Source organism: Monodelphis domestica, chromosome 7, assembly GCF_027887165.1.
Source record: "Monodelphis domestica isolate mMonDom1 chromosome 7, mMonDom1.pri, whole genome shotgun sequence".
NCBI classification, from domain to species: domain Eukaryota; kingdom Metazoa; phylum Chordata; class Mammalia; order Didelphimorphia; family Didelphidae; genus Monodelphis; species Monodelphis domestica.
Genome location: NC_077233.1, coordinates 159,547,958 through 159,565,016, shown reverse-complemented (window position 1 = coordinate 159,565,016; position 17,059 = coordinate 159,547,958). Strand labels below are relative to the sequence as shown.

The window sequence follows — 17,059 nt, the reverse complement described above, 5'->3', positions numbered from 1 at the left end:
TGTTGGAGGACTTTGCAGCGCAGCCGCCCGAGTGCCTGGCTGGCCTTTTGGATCCTGGCATTGATTTCATGGTCTAGGGACCCGTCGTTGGCGATGGTGCTGCCCAGGTACTTGAAAGTGTTGACGTTATAAAGTTGTGTGCTGTCAATTGTAATGCACGGCTGGTTATGCACGGCTGGTTATGCACGGCTGGTTAGTTGGCCTCCCTGGTGTAGGTTGGAACAGCACCTCTGTTTTGCTGAGGCTGATAGTCAGGCCAAACAGTTTTGTTGTGGTGGAGAACCTGTCCACAATGGTTTGGAGATGATTTTCTTGGTGGGCCATGAGAGCACAGTCATCTGCAAAGAGAGCTTCCAGGATGAGTCTCTCTGTTGTCTTTGTTTTTGCAGTCAGGCGGCGAAGGTCGAATAGTGAGCCATCCAGTCGGTATTTGATGTAGATGCCCAGGTCTAGATCCATCACAGCATGTCGTAATACCTGGGTGAAAAATAGGTTGAATAGTACTGGAGCGAGGACGCAGCCTTGTTTCACGCCATTGGAGATGTTGAAGCGATCGGAAGTCTCTCCACCAGATAGGACTTCCCCTGTCATGTCGACATGAAAGAGCTGGATCAGTTTGACGAATTTTGCTGGGCAACCGAGCTTGCTGAGGATCACCCACAAGCGTCCCTGTTCACTGTGTCGAACGCCTTTGTCAGGTCTATGAAGACAATGTAGAGACTCAGGTTCTGCTCAAGGCATTTTTCCTGCATTTGCCTCACTGTGAAGACCATGTCAATGGTGCTACGATCTGGTCGGAAGCCACACTGTGATTCAGGCAGGTTCTGCTCTGAAACAGATGACAGGAGTCTGTTGAGTATAACACGGGCGAGGATCTTTCTGGCAGTGGAGAGTAGTGAGATGCCTCTGTAGTTGTCACAGGCTGCTCATGAGCCTTTGTTCTTGTATAGGGCTACGATGGAGGCATCTCTGAGTTCTGGGGACATGTCTTCCTCTTCCCATATGCTGGTCAGTACTATGTGGAATGCCTGGAGCACCTTTCCATTTAAGGCCTTGTACACCTCGGTTGGGATCCTGTCTTTACCGGGTGCCTTGCCTGTACTCATTTGTTTAATGGCTTTTTGGTAGAAAGAGCATTAGTTCTAATCAGAGGTCGTAGGTTCAAATCATGCTTCTGATTCTTACAATTTATATAGAATCAAGAGAAAGCCACTTAATCTCCATAACCCTCAATTTACTCATCTGTACTTGAGGACTCTGGGTTCCCTTCCAACTCTGATTATAAAAGAGGATTGTGTGACTCTGGGACACTGTTAGAAACCATTTTCAGTAGCATGATTGGTGCAGAAGCTATTAGAAAGGGTTGGGGAAAGAGAGGGTAATGGAAGCATTGGGTGCATATAACTTTTTCAAAAAGTTTTTCAATAAAAAGATATGTGTGATTGCTGAATGTAGCTGAGTGATAGGAAGGCTTTTAAAGAGAAGTTTGGGAATATCTGAGCAAGTTTGTAAATTGATGGGAAGGAGGAAGTAGAATAGGGGAATGTGTATTTATGGTCATCTCCTTCCTATGATACCCTACTTCTCTATCCTTTGAAAGAGAGCTCAGGCTTTGGGGTACTTAGCTGGTTCTTTGTTGTATTGTCCTAATTATCAAATGCTTTGTGGGACCCACCAGATTTAATCCATTTCAGTTATGCTTCATTTAATACAACTGTCATTATATCATCTGCTTTTAAACTGCCTACATATCCCGCCACCTTTACCTTTCCAGTTCTGGAACCACAAATAAAGCAATGCTTCTATTGCTAACGGAGTAAGATGTTTCAATTTACTCATCTCCAAGACTTTCCAAACCAAAATATTCTTCTCTGTGTCCCTTTAATTAGAATGTAAGCTTCTTAAGGGTAAGTACCATCCTTTGTATTTGAATTCCCAGTGATTAGCCCAGTACTTAGCAAATCATAAATATGTAGCAAATGTTTTTTTATTCATTCATTCATGGAAATAATAGTTGGAACAAGTTTCTGAAGGAAGTAGGAATAGGATCAACACTATAGAGAGAATAACTCTTTTGTCATGTGAAAGAAGTACTGTATATAACGATGCTGAGAAAAATTTAAAAACCAAAGTAGGATACTAATTTTGGGTAGCCTCAATATCTACAGCAATTTATTTCAATAAACATTGAAAAAATGTTTACCATGTTCCAGACACTAAGATATATAGTTCCTGCCTGCCCTCAAGGAGTTTACAACCTAATGGGAGAAGGCAATACATTAAAGAAAGCTGAAAAGGAAGGGACAGTAGGCAGTACCCATTTGGGGAACATGATGTCCTCTGGAGTTCAAACTAAGCTGAGCTGCTGATGGAATATGGAAAGTTACCTGGAAAATTCTGAAAGTTCAGAATCTTCTAGAAGGAAAGACTGTGGGAAGGGTCTACTGCTCCAGCTTTCCAATCAGAGAGGGTAAGGAACTGAAGAAGTTGAGAAGTTAAGGAATATCAAATACCTGAGTCATCTTCATGATGATGAGATTATCAGATTATCCTAGGGATACAGAATAGGGATGGGGTGCCACCCAGCCTGAGAAAAGAGGAAAAAGCTTGAAATAGTGGTTGTGGGGAATGAGATGGGGAGTCAGTAATGGGAGAATAGAAAGGTTATTGAGCAGCAGTATGGGCTTAACTGAGGTTATGTACCATTCATTTGTAGTGGATGAAATTAGCTGTTTCATGACTTTCTCTTGCAATGCTAGATGCTAGATGCTAGATCAGCAGCCTAGATGAAATGGAAAAAATGACATATTAGGTATTCCCCAGAGGTGAGAATCTATAAGTTCACAATGAGGGAGGATCTGGAAGCAAGAGCTTCTAGAGCAAGTGGTAGCTTGTGAATCATTAAAATGATACTTAAGGGGGCATGAAGAAAAGTGAGAGAGTGATTGGGAGAAAAAGGATTAAGTGACTAGGAATCTCAGTAAGGGTGAAGAGCCAATTTTGTACATTGAGAGAGTGGGAGAGGTTATACTCAAGGGGTAAAAATTTAAAGTTTCAAATCTTAGAAGTAGGTAATATAATTCAGAGAGATGATGAGTGTGTATATGAAGGGGTACAGAGAAGGAAGCTATTGTTATTGAGGCTGAGGAATTGTTTGGTCTTGTTACTAGAAGATTCTTCAACATAAATTGTTCATTCTTTGCTTTTGATCATGAGATGTCTGGATTTTGGTATTTTAGATATCTGACTAGGCTCTAAGTGCTTCACAATTCTTGCATCTTCATGGCCATTGGAGTAGATTATTCCCATCTATCCATTCCTCTTGGGAAAGTCTTCACATGTTTAGAGATAGATGCTTGAGCTCATTGATAAGTTTGAGGCCTGTTGGTTACCTTCAAGCTTGTTTAGATTGTCTACTGAGATGGTTTTACCGTGATGTGCTCACTGTGCATGATACAGCTTTTTAGAGTTACAGATGAGAGTTGAACAAAAGGCAAAAAGCAAAGATGGATGAGCAGCCCTGAAAAAGGCTCAGCAAGTCCTCCCACCACAGAAGCTAGTCCTTCTTGAACACTCTATACAGCATAAATACTGGAGTATTTATGTTGGCTAAGGATGGGGTGGAGAAGAATGCTATGAATACAATGCTAATCACTGAGAAAAAAATTTGGAGAATAAACTGAGGGATCAGTAGATAACATAATATAGAAATGTTGTACATGTATCACATAGAAAAAGTAAAAGCTAGTACTTAAAATAATAAAGATCATAGAGGAAAGATATCTAGAAACACAAGGGAAAGGGATCATGGAATGGTTTCCTAATAGAGAGGTTTAGAAGGATATGTGATCCTTAGGAGAGTCAATTTTAAGTTAAAATGAAGAGATAGAGAAATGTGGTATGTCAAATTCAAGAACTCACAGCAATTTGTTAGATTTGAATATAGTGTAGTGAGGGTAATTAGATAAATGATAAAAGTGAAAGGTTTGTAAACTCTAAAGCACTAAATTTAAGTTATTATTAGATTCAGACCTGGAGTCTTCTTTCTCCATGTAGAACTAATACTCTCTATCCCTTCCTCCTCACACCACCAGTTCATTTTTGTTCCTTTTTATCTTGCTTTAATACTGAATTGCCATTTTCCTCCCTCTCAATACTGACTTCAAATAATTGTTTAAGGCTATGTCTACCCAATCATGAAACAATCATTCAATTTGCTCAATTCAGTCAAATAACAGGTTAGATAAGTCAAAATAGATAGTTTCATAAACTGGCAACTTTGCAATAACTCTTCAAGGGCCCTTGACTTTTTAGATCACCAGTCATTGGTTTTGTAGGTTCTTGATCCTCATTTGATTTCCTATGCTCTTAGGTCTTTTTGAAATTCATATATGCATATATGAAAATTCATCATTAAGTTCTTTCCCTGCAGTCATTCTAAAATTCTGCATGTTGAATATGAATATTTAATTATATTAGTCACTTAATTTTAAATTTTAATTTCTTAGCATGTCTAGTAGTCACTTATTGGGGCTTTATTGTATAGGAGAAGAAATTTGTCCTCCTTATCCTCAGACAAGATGGTAAAACTCCCATGTATTTCTCCCCTAAAGAATGTAGTGGGGAAAGGGAGAGGGGATATGGGGATTAGTTGATCTGAGAATTTGAGAACCTGTGTGATTTCCATCCTGGCTTGTCATATAAGGGTGGAGTGAGTAGGTTTCAGATTAAAAGGCATGGAGATGTTGTCACCTCTCTCACTTCCTAGAACCCTTTGTGTAATTCCAATGGGTATGATAGTGAAATTACTTGATACTCTAGGATTAGCAGGTTAAACAGGAGAAATTTTCAAGAAACAAAGCTAAAATTAAAAAGGAAAGCCTTAAGACAGTGATTGCAAACTTATGGCATGGGTGCCAAAGATGGCACTCTGCTCTCTCCCTCACTCTCCCCACCCCAGGTCATTACTAGAAAGGCAGAAAGACTTCCCCCTCTCCACCCTGCCTGATGACATTTTTTCATATCCCTTACCCCTCTGACCAGCAGCTGGATAGGATTACATTGGGGGTAAGGTAGGCAGCTCACAGGCAACAGAGCTGGAGGGGGGCAGAGAGCTTGGGCCACTCATCCCCCTTCTCTACACTTGCTGAGGACATTCCTCACTTCACCCACCTCTCCACTCAACAGCCCAATTGGGAGTGCTTCCTCCCTCCCTTGTGTGGGGTAAGGGTGGGGACAGGAAGCACTCCAAACTCTATGGGGGAGGAGGAGCACGTTTTGGAGGTGGGGTAGGGGCACTCTGTCTCTAAAAGGTTCATCATCATTACCTTGAGCCATATATTAACCTGTAAACACATGAGATTTGGGTAAGCAAGGACGGGGTAGTTTTATTTCTTGAACTGTTGGCTCATTTAATTCACAGAAAGTCCTATCCTTTTATCAGTAGAGTATTGGACAAAGTAGCCAAAGAACATCAAAACAAACAGTATCAATTTAAACCAGAGAAATAAAAAGTTGGAAGAAATTTTGCTGGAATGTCCATGTTTATTATCCCGTTTATTTTTTGTTTCATTGTTTACATTATTCAGTCAGATCACTGTATTTTAAAAGAGCTGAGCAGTCATTAATTATTAGGGCTTTTGGGGGGGTGCCTATCTAATGTTGAAAAGGTGGCATTATTTTCAAAAACAAAGAGGAAGCTAGTAAAAAATAACCAACAAACTGACTGGCTTGAAAAGTTACAAATGCTGCCTCTAAAACTCTTGGAAACGTCAACACTTTCATTTTTTTTTTTTTTTGCTCAAGATTTAGATTTCATTCTGAAGTAACTTTATGGACGATCCTCTTCCCACACTACCAGCTAGAATTAATTACAAATGTGCTTCCCCTTCAACCCCACCCCACAATTCCTGTCTAAGTTTTCCAAGGATGGCTTAAAGGTGGAGGTGGAGTGAGGTGGTTTATAATTCAATAGTACTTTAGAAACTAGGATTTTTTTTTAAGTATATACTTTTTTCTTTCCTTTTTTTTTTTAGCTGCCCTACAGGACAAAAAAGACACTGTTCCTCATGGCCATTGGGGGTGCGCCACGCTGGTTGTCTACAGGCGGTGTTGCTGGGGAGTGGTATTTGCTTTGCAAGCCTGTTGGGTGGGTTTGGAGGTTTGAATCCCTATGGTTTCCAGGAGTGTGTAGTTAGCAGTATTCCTGTCTGGTGGGCAGAGAGACACAGAGAAAGGCCGCCATATTTCTGCCTTACCACGCCCGGGAAGCTAAACCATTGAAAAGTCAGGTTAGAGGCTGTAGCAGCCTGTGCTGGATTCACATAGTACATACAGGGGCAGCCGGCGGCCTCGGGCGCGGTGGCGGCAGCAGCAGTAGCCTCAGCCTACGGCCCTTCTACCAGCTCCTCCTTCTCCTCCCCCTTCTCTGGGCCAGGGACAGCAGGAACAGCAGGATCAGCCCCGACAACAGCTGCAGCCTTAACACAGCAGAGGAGGCAGAAGGAGCAGGCAAACTGAAACCCCGATAGGGAAGGGATTGGGGAAGTGAAGAGAGTGAGAGGCAGTCTCAGAAGAGACGAGAACAGTAAGAATCACCACCACAATTACAATAATAAAAGAGACCCAGGAGGAGGCAATCGACACTATCTCCTCCAGCTACCAGTTTCACTACCATCACCACCACCACCACCACCACCACCACCACCACCACCACCACCATCACCATCACCACCACCACCATCACCAGCGCCAACACCTCCTTCTCTTTCTCCTACTTCTCTTCTCCCCACGGTGGGTGCTAGCTGCCGCTTCCCTCCCGGATCTGTGCTCCAGTTGAGAGAAGAAAATGTGTGTGTGTGGCGAGGGGGAGGGAGAAAACTGATCAGCCACTCATCTGGGCCGGGGGGTGGGTATCTGGCAGAGAGCAGAGGAGGAGGAAGGAGGAGAGGGAGGGGGAGGGGGAGGAGGGAGGGGAGGAGGGAGAGAAGGAAGGAGTGGGGTGTGTGTGTATGTGTGTGTGTGTTTGCGCGCGAGCCTGGGGTGGGTGGGAAAGGGATCCCGGCGGGTGTCATCTAGGATACAGGGGGGCATTGGGGGAGTGGTGTCAGGCGGAGAAGGGGAAAAGGGTGCGCTCTGGTGTCTGTGCCATCGCTGGCTGCTGCTTTTGCTTCTGCTGCTGCCGCCGCCGCCGCCGCCGCCGCCGCAGCCGCGCTGCTGCCCTAGTGGATGTTTCTATGTTGCTCCGTGCATGATTTAGAAGAGGAGGAGGAGTTGGATCTAGCTAGTGACAGAGGCAGGAGATAGAGGGGGTGGGGGGTGGGGGGGAGGTTGTTGTATTCTTTGAGGGGGGTGCGTGTTTGAGAGAGGCCAGGGGGAGCGGGCCTTTCCCCCTCTCTCTTCCTTGCACCTCCCTAACCTCCCGTCCACCCGTGGTGGAGAGCTCCGCTTCTGGGTCCGGGCCCCGCCGCCGCGATCAGGCTTTGCCAGGCGTGCATTGGGTGGCTTCAGGAGTCTCCCACCTTCCCCTCCCCTTCCTACCCTACCTTACCCTGGACCCCCTTTTCCCCCCTCCCACCCCGGTCCCTCTTCCCACACCCAGCCCAGGGGTTAGCAGCCGCCGCGGCCCGCGGCAGTGAGTGAGGAAGGAGCGCGCGCGCGCGTGTGTTTTCTGGGGGTACTGGGGGTTGTGTCTGAAGCAGTTAGGAAGAATGACTCTGGAGTCCATCATGGCGTGCTGCCTGAGCGAAGAAGCCAAAGAAGCCCGGCGGATTAACGATGAAATCGAGAGGCAGCTCCGCCGGGACAAGCGGGACGCACGCCGGGAGCTCAAGCTGCTGCTGTTGGGTAAGTAGGAGAGCCTCCTCCCCTCACTCCCCGACTACTTCCCTTCCTTTGCCCCATCCACCTCGGTTCCCTCCGCCTCTCCTTTCCTCCCCCTCCTTCCACCCTTGGGGCAGCTGCCCTCTGCACCCCCAACTGCTGATGCGCTCACCAGGCACCCCTCCCCCAGCACCCAACGCACACACACACACACACACACACACCACACCACACCACACCACATCACAAGCGCGCACACACGCACACACACACACACACACACGCACATACACGCGCGCGCGCGCACGGTGCCCTTATGGAGCGTATCTTTCCATATGCATTCCCTACGCCCCCCGTGTTCCTCCTGCCCCTCAGTGTTAAAAGCTATACGGATGTAATGTACCCGGGTATATGCAAACCCAAGGACTATGCATTATGTATGCGTTTGTATCTGATGTGGATACGGTACATATGAAAGTCGTATCAACAAAAGGTGTGTGGGGGGTAGGGCATGTGGATTTGGGGGTGAGAGAGGGGGAGTGAGAAATAGGAATTCAACTCCCAGTTTCTTTGCCTAAGCTCCGTGGGAGCGTGCTATTTCCGTTAGGCTAATTGGAGTCGGGAAAATGTGTTCGCGCACATATATCGCATATACTGTGGATCATGTTTTATGTAGATTCCTATATATATATATATATATGTACAGACATATATAATCTGTGCATAATAGCTATTGCAGGTCTGTGCTTCTTTCGGTGCATTTATTAGGAATGCATTCTGGCTTGTAGGGTAAGAGAAACGATGGGGCTTCCGAAGGCGGTTTGATGTGGTGACATGGAGGAAGGGGGTGGTGGTGGTGGCTCTCGGAAGCTGGGGCAAAGGAGGTTTAGAGTGAGATGTGAAAAAGAGGCGGCAAATGTTGTAAAAGAAGTGAAATTCTGTTGCAACCTGGAGTCTATAGCAAGAGCGAGAGAACAGGAGAGGAGCTTCTTAAGAAGGGAAGGTTTGGCGGCAGGCTTCCTCAGCTGCACCTCCTTCAAAAGAAAGACTTGGGGTTCGGGGTGTTGGGGTTTGTGGCGGTGAGAGTGTTAGAGGTTGGTAATGTGATGGGAGCTTTTGGTTTCATGAGACAACCCACATGAAGCACTGTCTTTAGAAAAGATACTAGCAAAGAATCAAAAATCAACCACTCAGCTACTCCTGTGGAGCTGAATAGTCACCTATTGTGTGTTTGAAAATGACAGTGATTTAACACCTTTGGAACTGGCCCATTTGGACCAGAAATAAAATGGGCAGAGTTTAGGACAATTTCCCATTAACCAGGCAGGGGAGGGGGAGGGGGAAGTCAGTCTAAAAATTCTGCTCAGGGCTCAGAAAATGCCCTTTCTCAGAGAGGAATCCATATTGATGCTTTCATTTGACAGTGTTTTCAAAATCGAGATCATTTTTCACATACAGTACAGTGTGACATAATTCTTAGTTAATGTGATAGAAACAGTATAGAGCTTTGGAGTAATAGGCCTGAAAAATGTCTGCCCTAGTGTTTATGGATACTTGTGTGTTGGAAAGACATTACATAAAATTCTGTGTTGGACAAAGAATACTGTTATTCTGGAGTCTAAGTAACCTACATTTTCTTATCTTGAACATTCCATCTTCTTTGGTAAGGAGGTACTTTGCTGTTTAAACCCTATTGTTTATGTGTTGGATCAATTAAAGAGGAGGAACAAAATAGGATAATGGCAGAAAGATACAAATGGTTAGTTATACATGTTGTGAAGGAGCATCCCCTGTGAGTCACTTTGGAGCCTGGTTAGACAGATAAGCACATGTTTAGTTTAGAGGGAACGGAGGGTATAAAAACTGAAGAAAAAGATATGGGATTTAAGGTAATGAAATGAGGGATGCAGAAACCAAGATTTTATGATGAAGACTGTGATGAGCCAAATTGGGGGCTACTTTTTAATGGCTGAAATTGCACAAATGGATAGATTAGATTTTCTCTGCAATGAGGAAAAGTGGGGAGGAAATGTGTTTCTTGTGGAGACACATAATTAGAAAGCATAAATATGTCATATTAAGCTTATTGTTTCAAAAAGTATTTTTTTCCCTTCCTGACCTGCATTCTGCCTTGAGTTGTTTCTGTTTATGGTTTGAACAGCAGGTTCCAAGATTTCTAACCCTTACCCTGCTTAGTGCAACAAATGTTTCAGTGGTTGGACTTCTCTGGAGTTTAGAGTAGAGCCCAGAGAAGGCAGTCAAAAGGCCTCAGAAACATGCCCCAAAGGAAGATTATATTTGCTTGTAAATATGTATTCTATGTTTATTTAAATAGGCCTTCTTTGTTTTAGAAAATGATAGTTAATCTTGTCTTTTTAAGGGAGGGGAAGGAAAGTAGCAATCCACATGTAAGCTCTCTGGGTTTGAGGTTCTGGGAAATATCTTGCTTTGACTCTCCCCACCTCTCCTATCCATCTCAAATAATTGATTAGGCTTATTAGAATTCCCTTCAAATTTATTAAAATCTGTCCTTTCTGCTCCTGTAATAGCGTAACCTGGAATTAAAGTTTAGGTTTTAAAATCAACAGCCTGCTTAAAGATTTAAAGATTATACAGATTGCCATGTGCTAGACAAGACCCTTTAAAATGTAAGAATTGTCAAGTGATTTTAGTTTCATATATCATTCTTGATTTCTGTAACATAAGCATCCTAAAATGCCTACATTGCTTTATGCTGTATGATAAATGTAGACTTTTCATGCAACCTGAGAAATCAGTCTATAATGAGATTATTAATGATTTACTGGCTAAAGATGAAAAAATGCAGGTCTATCTTAGAGATCCTGGAAGGGTTGGAGAGAGAGAGACAGAAAAAGAGACAGACACAGAAAGAGAGACAGAGACACAGAATATGAGAGTATAAGGGAGGTGCTTTTGGTCTATTGAAAACTATGTGTTTTTTTGTAAAGCAATTATTTATTCATTCCTTCACTATTTCATTTGACTTGCACTTGAGTAGCTATTCAGTGTGGGACTACCTTCCACTAGTGGTTACAGGAAATTGTAGCACAATATCATTGCTCAGATGTTTAATAAGTATTCATTGTTACCAACTTATTTAAAGTGTTGGAGAGGGGAAAATACCCTATGGTATCAGAGTAAAATGCTTTTCAAAGTAAATTACTAAGTGGCATTGAAGATGCCATTATACTTAAAGTCAGGAGACTATTTAGAGAATTTCTTTCTTTTTTTTCCCCTAAAGATTATTTTGTGGGTATTTGAAATTGTGCCAGTTTATGCCTTTTAAAATTTAACTATTTGATTTTAGGAGCTAAATGATGAAAGGGAAATTTTGGTTATTTTTCTACTACTAATAAATGGTGCTTATAAATTTTGGGACATTTTTGGCTCAAATACAGTTTCATGCCAAATGAGTACTGAGTTGTATGGTACTTGAGAAATACTTTGAATATTTAATTCTTTGTTTCCTAAAATAATCTGACAAAAATTTCCCCTCTTAATAATATTACATTTTTAACATTCATTTTCCCTTCATTTCATATAACTATCAGATCTTCTTTCTTATCCTTCTCCCAGGTTTGATGATGTTTTAATATTTATCTACTTCTCTCCAACACTTTTGGACTTTATTTGTTTGCTGTATGTCCCATAGAGAATGATCTAATTTGTCCTTATTGGGTACTTTGGGGTATTTACTATATGTAAATTATATAATGTTTGCTTCTTTAATTATTCTCTCAGAGGAGATATATTTTTATCTGACTGTCCATGAGCCACTCCCTTTGATGCTCTGGTGTTAAATTAAGAACATGACTTATCTGAATTTATATACAATATATTGATAAGGAAACTTGATTTGGTTAATTTTTTGGATCCTAAATGGAAATCTGCTCTTCATCTATTTTTTAATTCATAAATTTTGAAAGCTCCTATTCTTCAGAAGTTAGGTCATTGATAAGAATTGTGGCTTGGCAAAACTTTTTAGCAATGACTTTATTAATTTCTGGCAATTGAAAAAATGCAAAATTTCAAAAATGTTAGCATGTAACTTAGCCAGTCCTAGGAAAACTAACATATACTTTTGGTCTCCTCAGCTAATTCAGAGATCTGGCTACAAAATCGAACACTTTAGAATAATGTGGATTTGAGACTCTCCCTGGAATTGATTGAAACATTGCAAACCAAAGAATGGATTATTAGGATATAATACTGTTATTTTTATCTGTGACACAAAATCTTGATCTCTTTTTATAGTATGCAACTATTGCAAGCAACTTGTTAGAAAAGCACATCAGGGTTATAAGCCCTAATACAAAATATTATATTACATTTGAAACAGTGTACTACATTGCTATGCTATGTGTATTTGGAAATGACAAGTCATGTCTAAGATATGAGCATTCGAAGGAAATTGCAAGACATTGCATTTCCTGGTTATTTATATCTTGCATTCAATAGCTTAACCCTATTCTTTTCTTTTTTATGACCATATAATTTTTTCTTCTCTGTTATAAACACACATAGTATATTTAAAAATTACACTATGATTTATTACAAAAATTCTCTCTAACAGTCATAAATAAAATTGTTCTCTGCTAGTCAACTAGAAAAATGTATAAGAAAAAACCTAGAATATATGGATATAAATTATTAGAAGTTTTTGATAGTAAAAAAACTCACAATTCAAAAGGTTTGTATTTGGATACTTAATGTGATATCAAGTCTATTCAATCCAATTGAATTCATTTTAGTTAGGTATATAATTCATCAGACATTATGTGTCTGTTATGTGTCAAGCACTGTGCTCCATATTGTAGATCCAACAACATGGACACAATTTCTGCTCTCAAAGAATCAATATTCTACTCTGGAGAAGCAATGTGACCGCAGATAAGTAAATAGAAAACGACACATAAATTGAATATAAAATAATTTCTGTTCCATGAAACAAAAGCATAGTCCTGATAGATATTAAAGAGTTGGGAGGTTGATTTAGATAATATATCTGCATGGTTAAAGAATTTTTAACTCATAGATCAAGATACATGAAGCAAGAATGAGTATGATTTTTTCTTGATTTATCTAGATGATATTATTTTTATCTAGTCAGAAACAGAGAGAGAAATCAACCCTGGGGCAAGTCTAGTGTGAAGACCTCCCTTTCAACGCAGGAATGTGGTGTTAATGAGTTCCCATTGGAGTCCCAATTTTTAAAAAAATCTACTGTTTTTTTTTTTTTGTAAAAACAACTTCAACTTGTAAAGTATCTTCAAATATTAAGATTTAAAAATTCAGTTCCTCTTTTCTGTAATAAAATGTTCATACTTGTCTAGAAATAAATGAAAAGAAAGGTGAAGCATCCCTCATAAAATGAAAGCTGGAGCCCTACTTAACATTGTTGTGAGGTTTTTTATTTAACTGTGTAGACACACTGTCTACATTGCTTTCATCTTGTCAGATAACTGTACCTTCACTTCCTATTTACATTATTTCTGTCGTGTAAGTTCTTCTGCCCAAATTCACTCTTTGGTTGACAGTTAAGTGGTCCCTCATATTTCTAAATAAAATGTTTTAGATGATTTTGTAGTATGAATTGGAATAAGAATGGTTCAGTATCACAAAGTTTGATATACAGTAACCTGGCTCTCTTTCTTACTTATACCACTGTCCTTCCTGGTAAGTACATTGTTCACTTTTAAAAGATGAAATGTGTACAGTCTATGTAAGATGACATACATATTTCCTGAGCTAAAAATCAGGATACCCAGAATGATAAATGAGATTCTTTTTTGCAAATGCTAGTAATTTTTTTTTTCTTAAAACTGAGTGTCCTGGAAACTTTGAAATGTATGGTTGCCATGAGTACTTGGGCCCTGATTTTTACTGACATACATTTTTATGGGTCAGAAAGTAACCATCTCATTTATGATTAGGTGAATGGCACTTTCTTAGGAAAAATGAACTTTTTTTCCCATGATGATCTAAGTTTTAATCCAATTAAATTCCTTTCATGTATTGTCAAGGAAGGTTTTTCTGCTGGAGCATTCACATTTTTCTCTTTGCATATGGTTACATCCTTCCCATTGATCTCAGAAGAAATGTTGTAGAGGGGTCCAGAAGTACTTTATACATCTTAGAGGAAGTTGTTTTTAAGAAAGTTTAAGACAGAAAGGGACACAAAACATGTAAGAACAATTTGTTGTCATTAGGCTCTCCACCCACAGTATGGATCCAATCACAGAATTTTTAACAGGCTAAAGGTCTATTTTCTTAGCAGATGCAGGAGGGCAGGGACAATTTTGTGGAAAACTATTATAATGGCTCTTAAGCAAATGAGATCTCTGCAGAATACATCCTAGGAAAGTGTGAAATGATGTTATAAGGTAAAATGTGTGATTGCTGGTAATTAACTCTGTTGCAATAACTGAATACTGTAAACAGTGAACATTTTCTCTTACCCTGCTGAATGGAATAGCATTAAAGAAAAATCTATTCTCAGACTCAAACACTATTGCAAGTGAACAGCTGTTAGAAATAAAATTATAGGAAGTTGTTCAGCAATCACCTATTATTTGTTAGACTGTTCATAATTTAAACACCTGTCTGTCAGACTAGTGAATGAAGACCAGTGTCCATCAGGGACAGCACAGAAAAAGAGAACTTGAGCATATTTGTAGTAAATTAATTAACAAATATCAAGCAGCCATGCACTATTGCTCCACAATAATATATACGCATATTCCAGTTGCTTTAGGCTTGTGAACTGAATTACAATTCTTGTTCTTGAAATTCCATTTTAGATGTCAGTATAAACTGCTTGGACTTAAATCTTGGGAAGCATGTTAAGAACAAAATTAATATTTATTAAACATGACTGTGAAGAGGCAATGTTGTGTAGGGGTGACAGTACTGGACTTGGAATCATGAAGTTCTAAATTCAAATCTACTTCTGCCACTTACTAGGTCTGTGATCTTGGGTATGTCACTTAGTTTCTATTTATAGTAATGAACTCTCTGGGATCATATGGTACAGTAAGATCTCCAGATTTGGAAACAGACCGAAGTTCAAATTCTCTCTCTACCCTTTATTTATCTGTTGAACTTTGAAGTCTTAAGTTTCTTCACATGTAAAGTGAGGTGAGTTGGATTAGATGATCTCTAAGGTCCATTTTAACTCATCTATTACTGTATGATCCTTTTTGCAAAGGCTTAGATAGGTAGGATGTGATGAGGTAGTGGGATAAATAGATTCCGATCTGAGGACAAGCCCTTTTGGGGGGGGGGGGTAAAGGAATCATAGTGTCTTTATGTATTCATATAATTATATCTCTCTCACATATACAGGTATTGATATATCTGCCTTTCTGTTTGTGTAATTACATGATGTGTGAGCTTAGTCCACATTTCTCTCTCTTTCTCTCTTTCTCTCTTTCTCTCTTTCTCTCTCTCTTTCTTTCTTTCTTTCTTTCTTTCTTTCTTTCTTTCTTTCTTTCCTTCTTTCTTTCTTTCTTTCTTTCTTTCTTTCTTTCTTTCTTTCTTTCTTTCTTTCTTTCTTTCTTTCTTTCTTTCTTTCTTTCTTTCTTTCTTTCTTTCTTTCTTTCTTTCTTTCTTTCTTTCTTTCTTTCTTTCTTTCTTTCTTTCTTTCTTTCTTTCTTTCTTTCTTTCTTTCTTTCTTTCTTTCTTTCTTTCTTTCCTCTTCCCTCCCTCCCTCCCTCCCTCCCTTCCTTCCTTCCTTCCTTCCTTCCTTCCTTCCTTCCTTCCTTCCTTCCTTCCTTCCTTCCTTCCTTCCTTCCTTCCTTCCTTCCTTCCTTCCTTCCTTCCTTCCTTCCTTCCTTCCTTCCTTCCTTCCTTCCTTCCTTCCTTCCTTCCTTTCTTCCTTCCCAGGTATGCTGCCCCTCCTTCCCTTTTCCATATTATAGAAGGCATCATCTAGCAAATAGATATGTATATGTAGATTTTGTCTTTCATGTTTCCACTTCTCAGTTTATTCTCTGGAGGTGAACATTCAATTCTTCAGATATCAAATCTGTAGCTGTATATAATGCTATTGTGGTCCTACTCACTTCACTTTTCATTATCTCATGTTCTTTACAAGTTTAAAAAATTAATCTGCTCATCATTTCTTATGGCACAATCATATGCTACAATTTGTTAAGCCATTTCCCAATTGATGGGCATCACCTTGATTTCCAGTACTTTTCCACCACAAAGAGATATGTTATAAATATTTTGGAACATCTTTTCCCTTTCCTCTGACCTTCTTGGGAAATAGACCCAGTAATGGTATTGCTTGATCAAAAGGTATACAGCCTACTCTTTAGGTATGATTCTAAATTGCTCTCCAAAATGGTTGGGTCAATCTACAGTTCCACCAATAGTGTATTAGTGTTGCCACTTTTCTACATTTCATCCATCAGTTGTCATTTTGCCTTTTTTTTTTCATTTTAGCCAATCTGATAGGTGTGAGATGATATCTCAGAATTATTTTGGTTTACATTTCCCTAATCAATAATAATTTAGAGTAGTTTTTCATATACTTATATATGGCTTTGATTTCTTCATTCAGAAATTGTCTGTTCATGATTTTTGCCCATTTAACAATTGGAGGATGATTTTTATTCCCATAAATTTGCCAAAGTTTTCTATATAGTTTACATATGAGACCTCTAACCAAGAGACTGATATTTTTTCTCACAATTTTCTTCTAATCTTGGAAACATTTGTTTTATTTGTATAAAACTTTTCAATTTAATGTACTCCAAAATTATCCATCTTATATTTCACCATGCTCTCCGCCTCTGGTTTACTTGTAAATTCCTCTCCTGTCCATAAATTTGATAGGTGATATGTTCCTCATTCTTCTAATTTGATTTTGATGTCTCCTTTTATGTTAAGATCACATATACATTTTGATTTTATGTTAGTGAATATTATAATATGTTGTTCTATATCTAGTTTCTGCCAAACTACTTACTAGCTGTCCCAGAAATTTTTGCCAAACAATGATTTCTTATCCCAATAACCTGTATCTATAATTTTGTCAAAAATAAAGTTACTGAAATTTTTTACTATTGTTGGTGGTATGTTTATTATGTTCCACTGTTTTAACTTTTATATATATTAGCCAGTGTGAGATATTTTATATAATTGCTGCTTTATAATATAGTTAAAAACCCTGTACTGCTAGGCTGCCTTTACGTTTTATTAATTCTTTTGT

At 39.7% G+C, this 17,059-nt stretch overlaps 1 protein-coding gene across 1 annotated transcript in view; it reads left to right on the top strand.

Moving 5' to 3' along the window:
• Positions 1-6,277: 6,277 nt before the first annotated feature.
• LOC100011605 (guanine nucleotide-binding protein G(q) subunit alpha) overlaps positions 6,278-17,059 on the top strand; it is a 427,482-nt gene continuing 416,700 nt past the window's right edge. Inside the window, exon 1 of the mRNA XM_001362422.3 lies at positions 6,278-7,845. Within this exon, the coding sequence (XP_001362459.1) occupies positions 7,710-7,845 (136 nt within the window). The 5' untranslated portion in view covers positions 6,278-7,709. The remainder of the gene's footprint in view (positions 7,846-17,059) is intronic.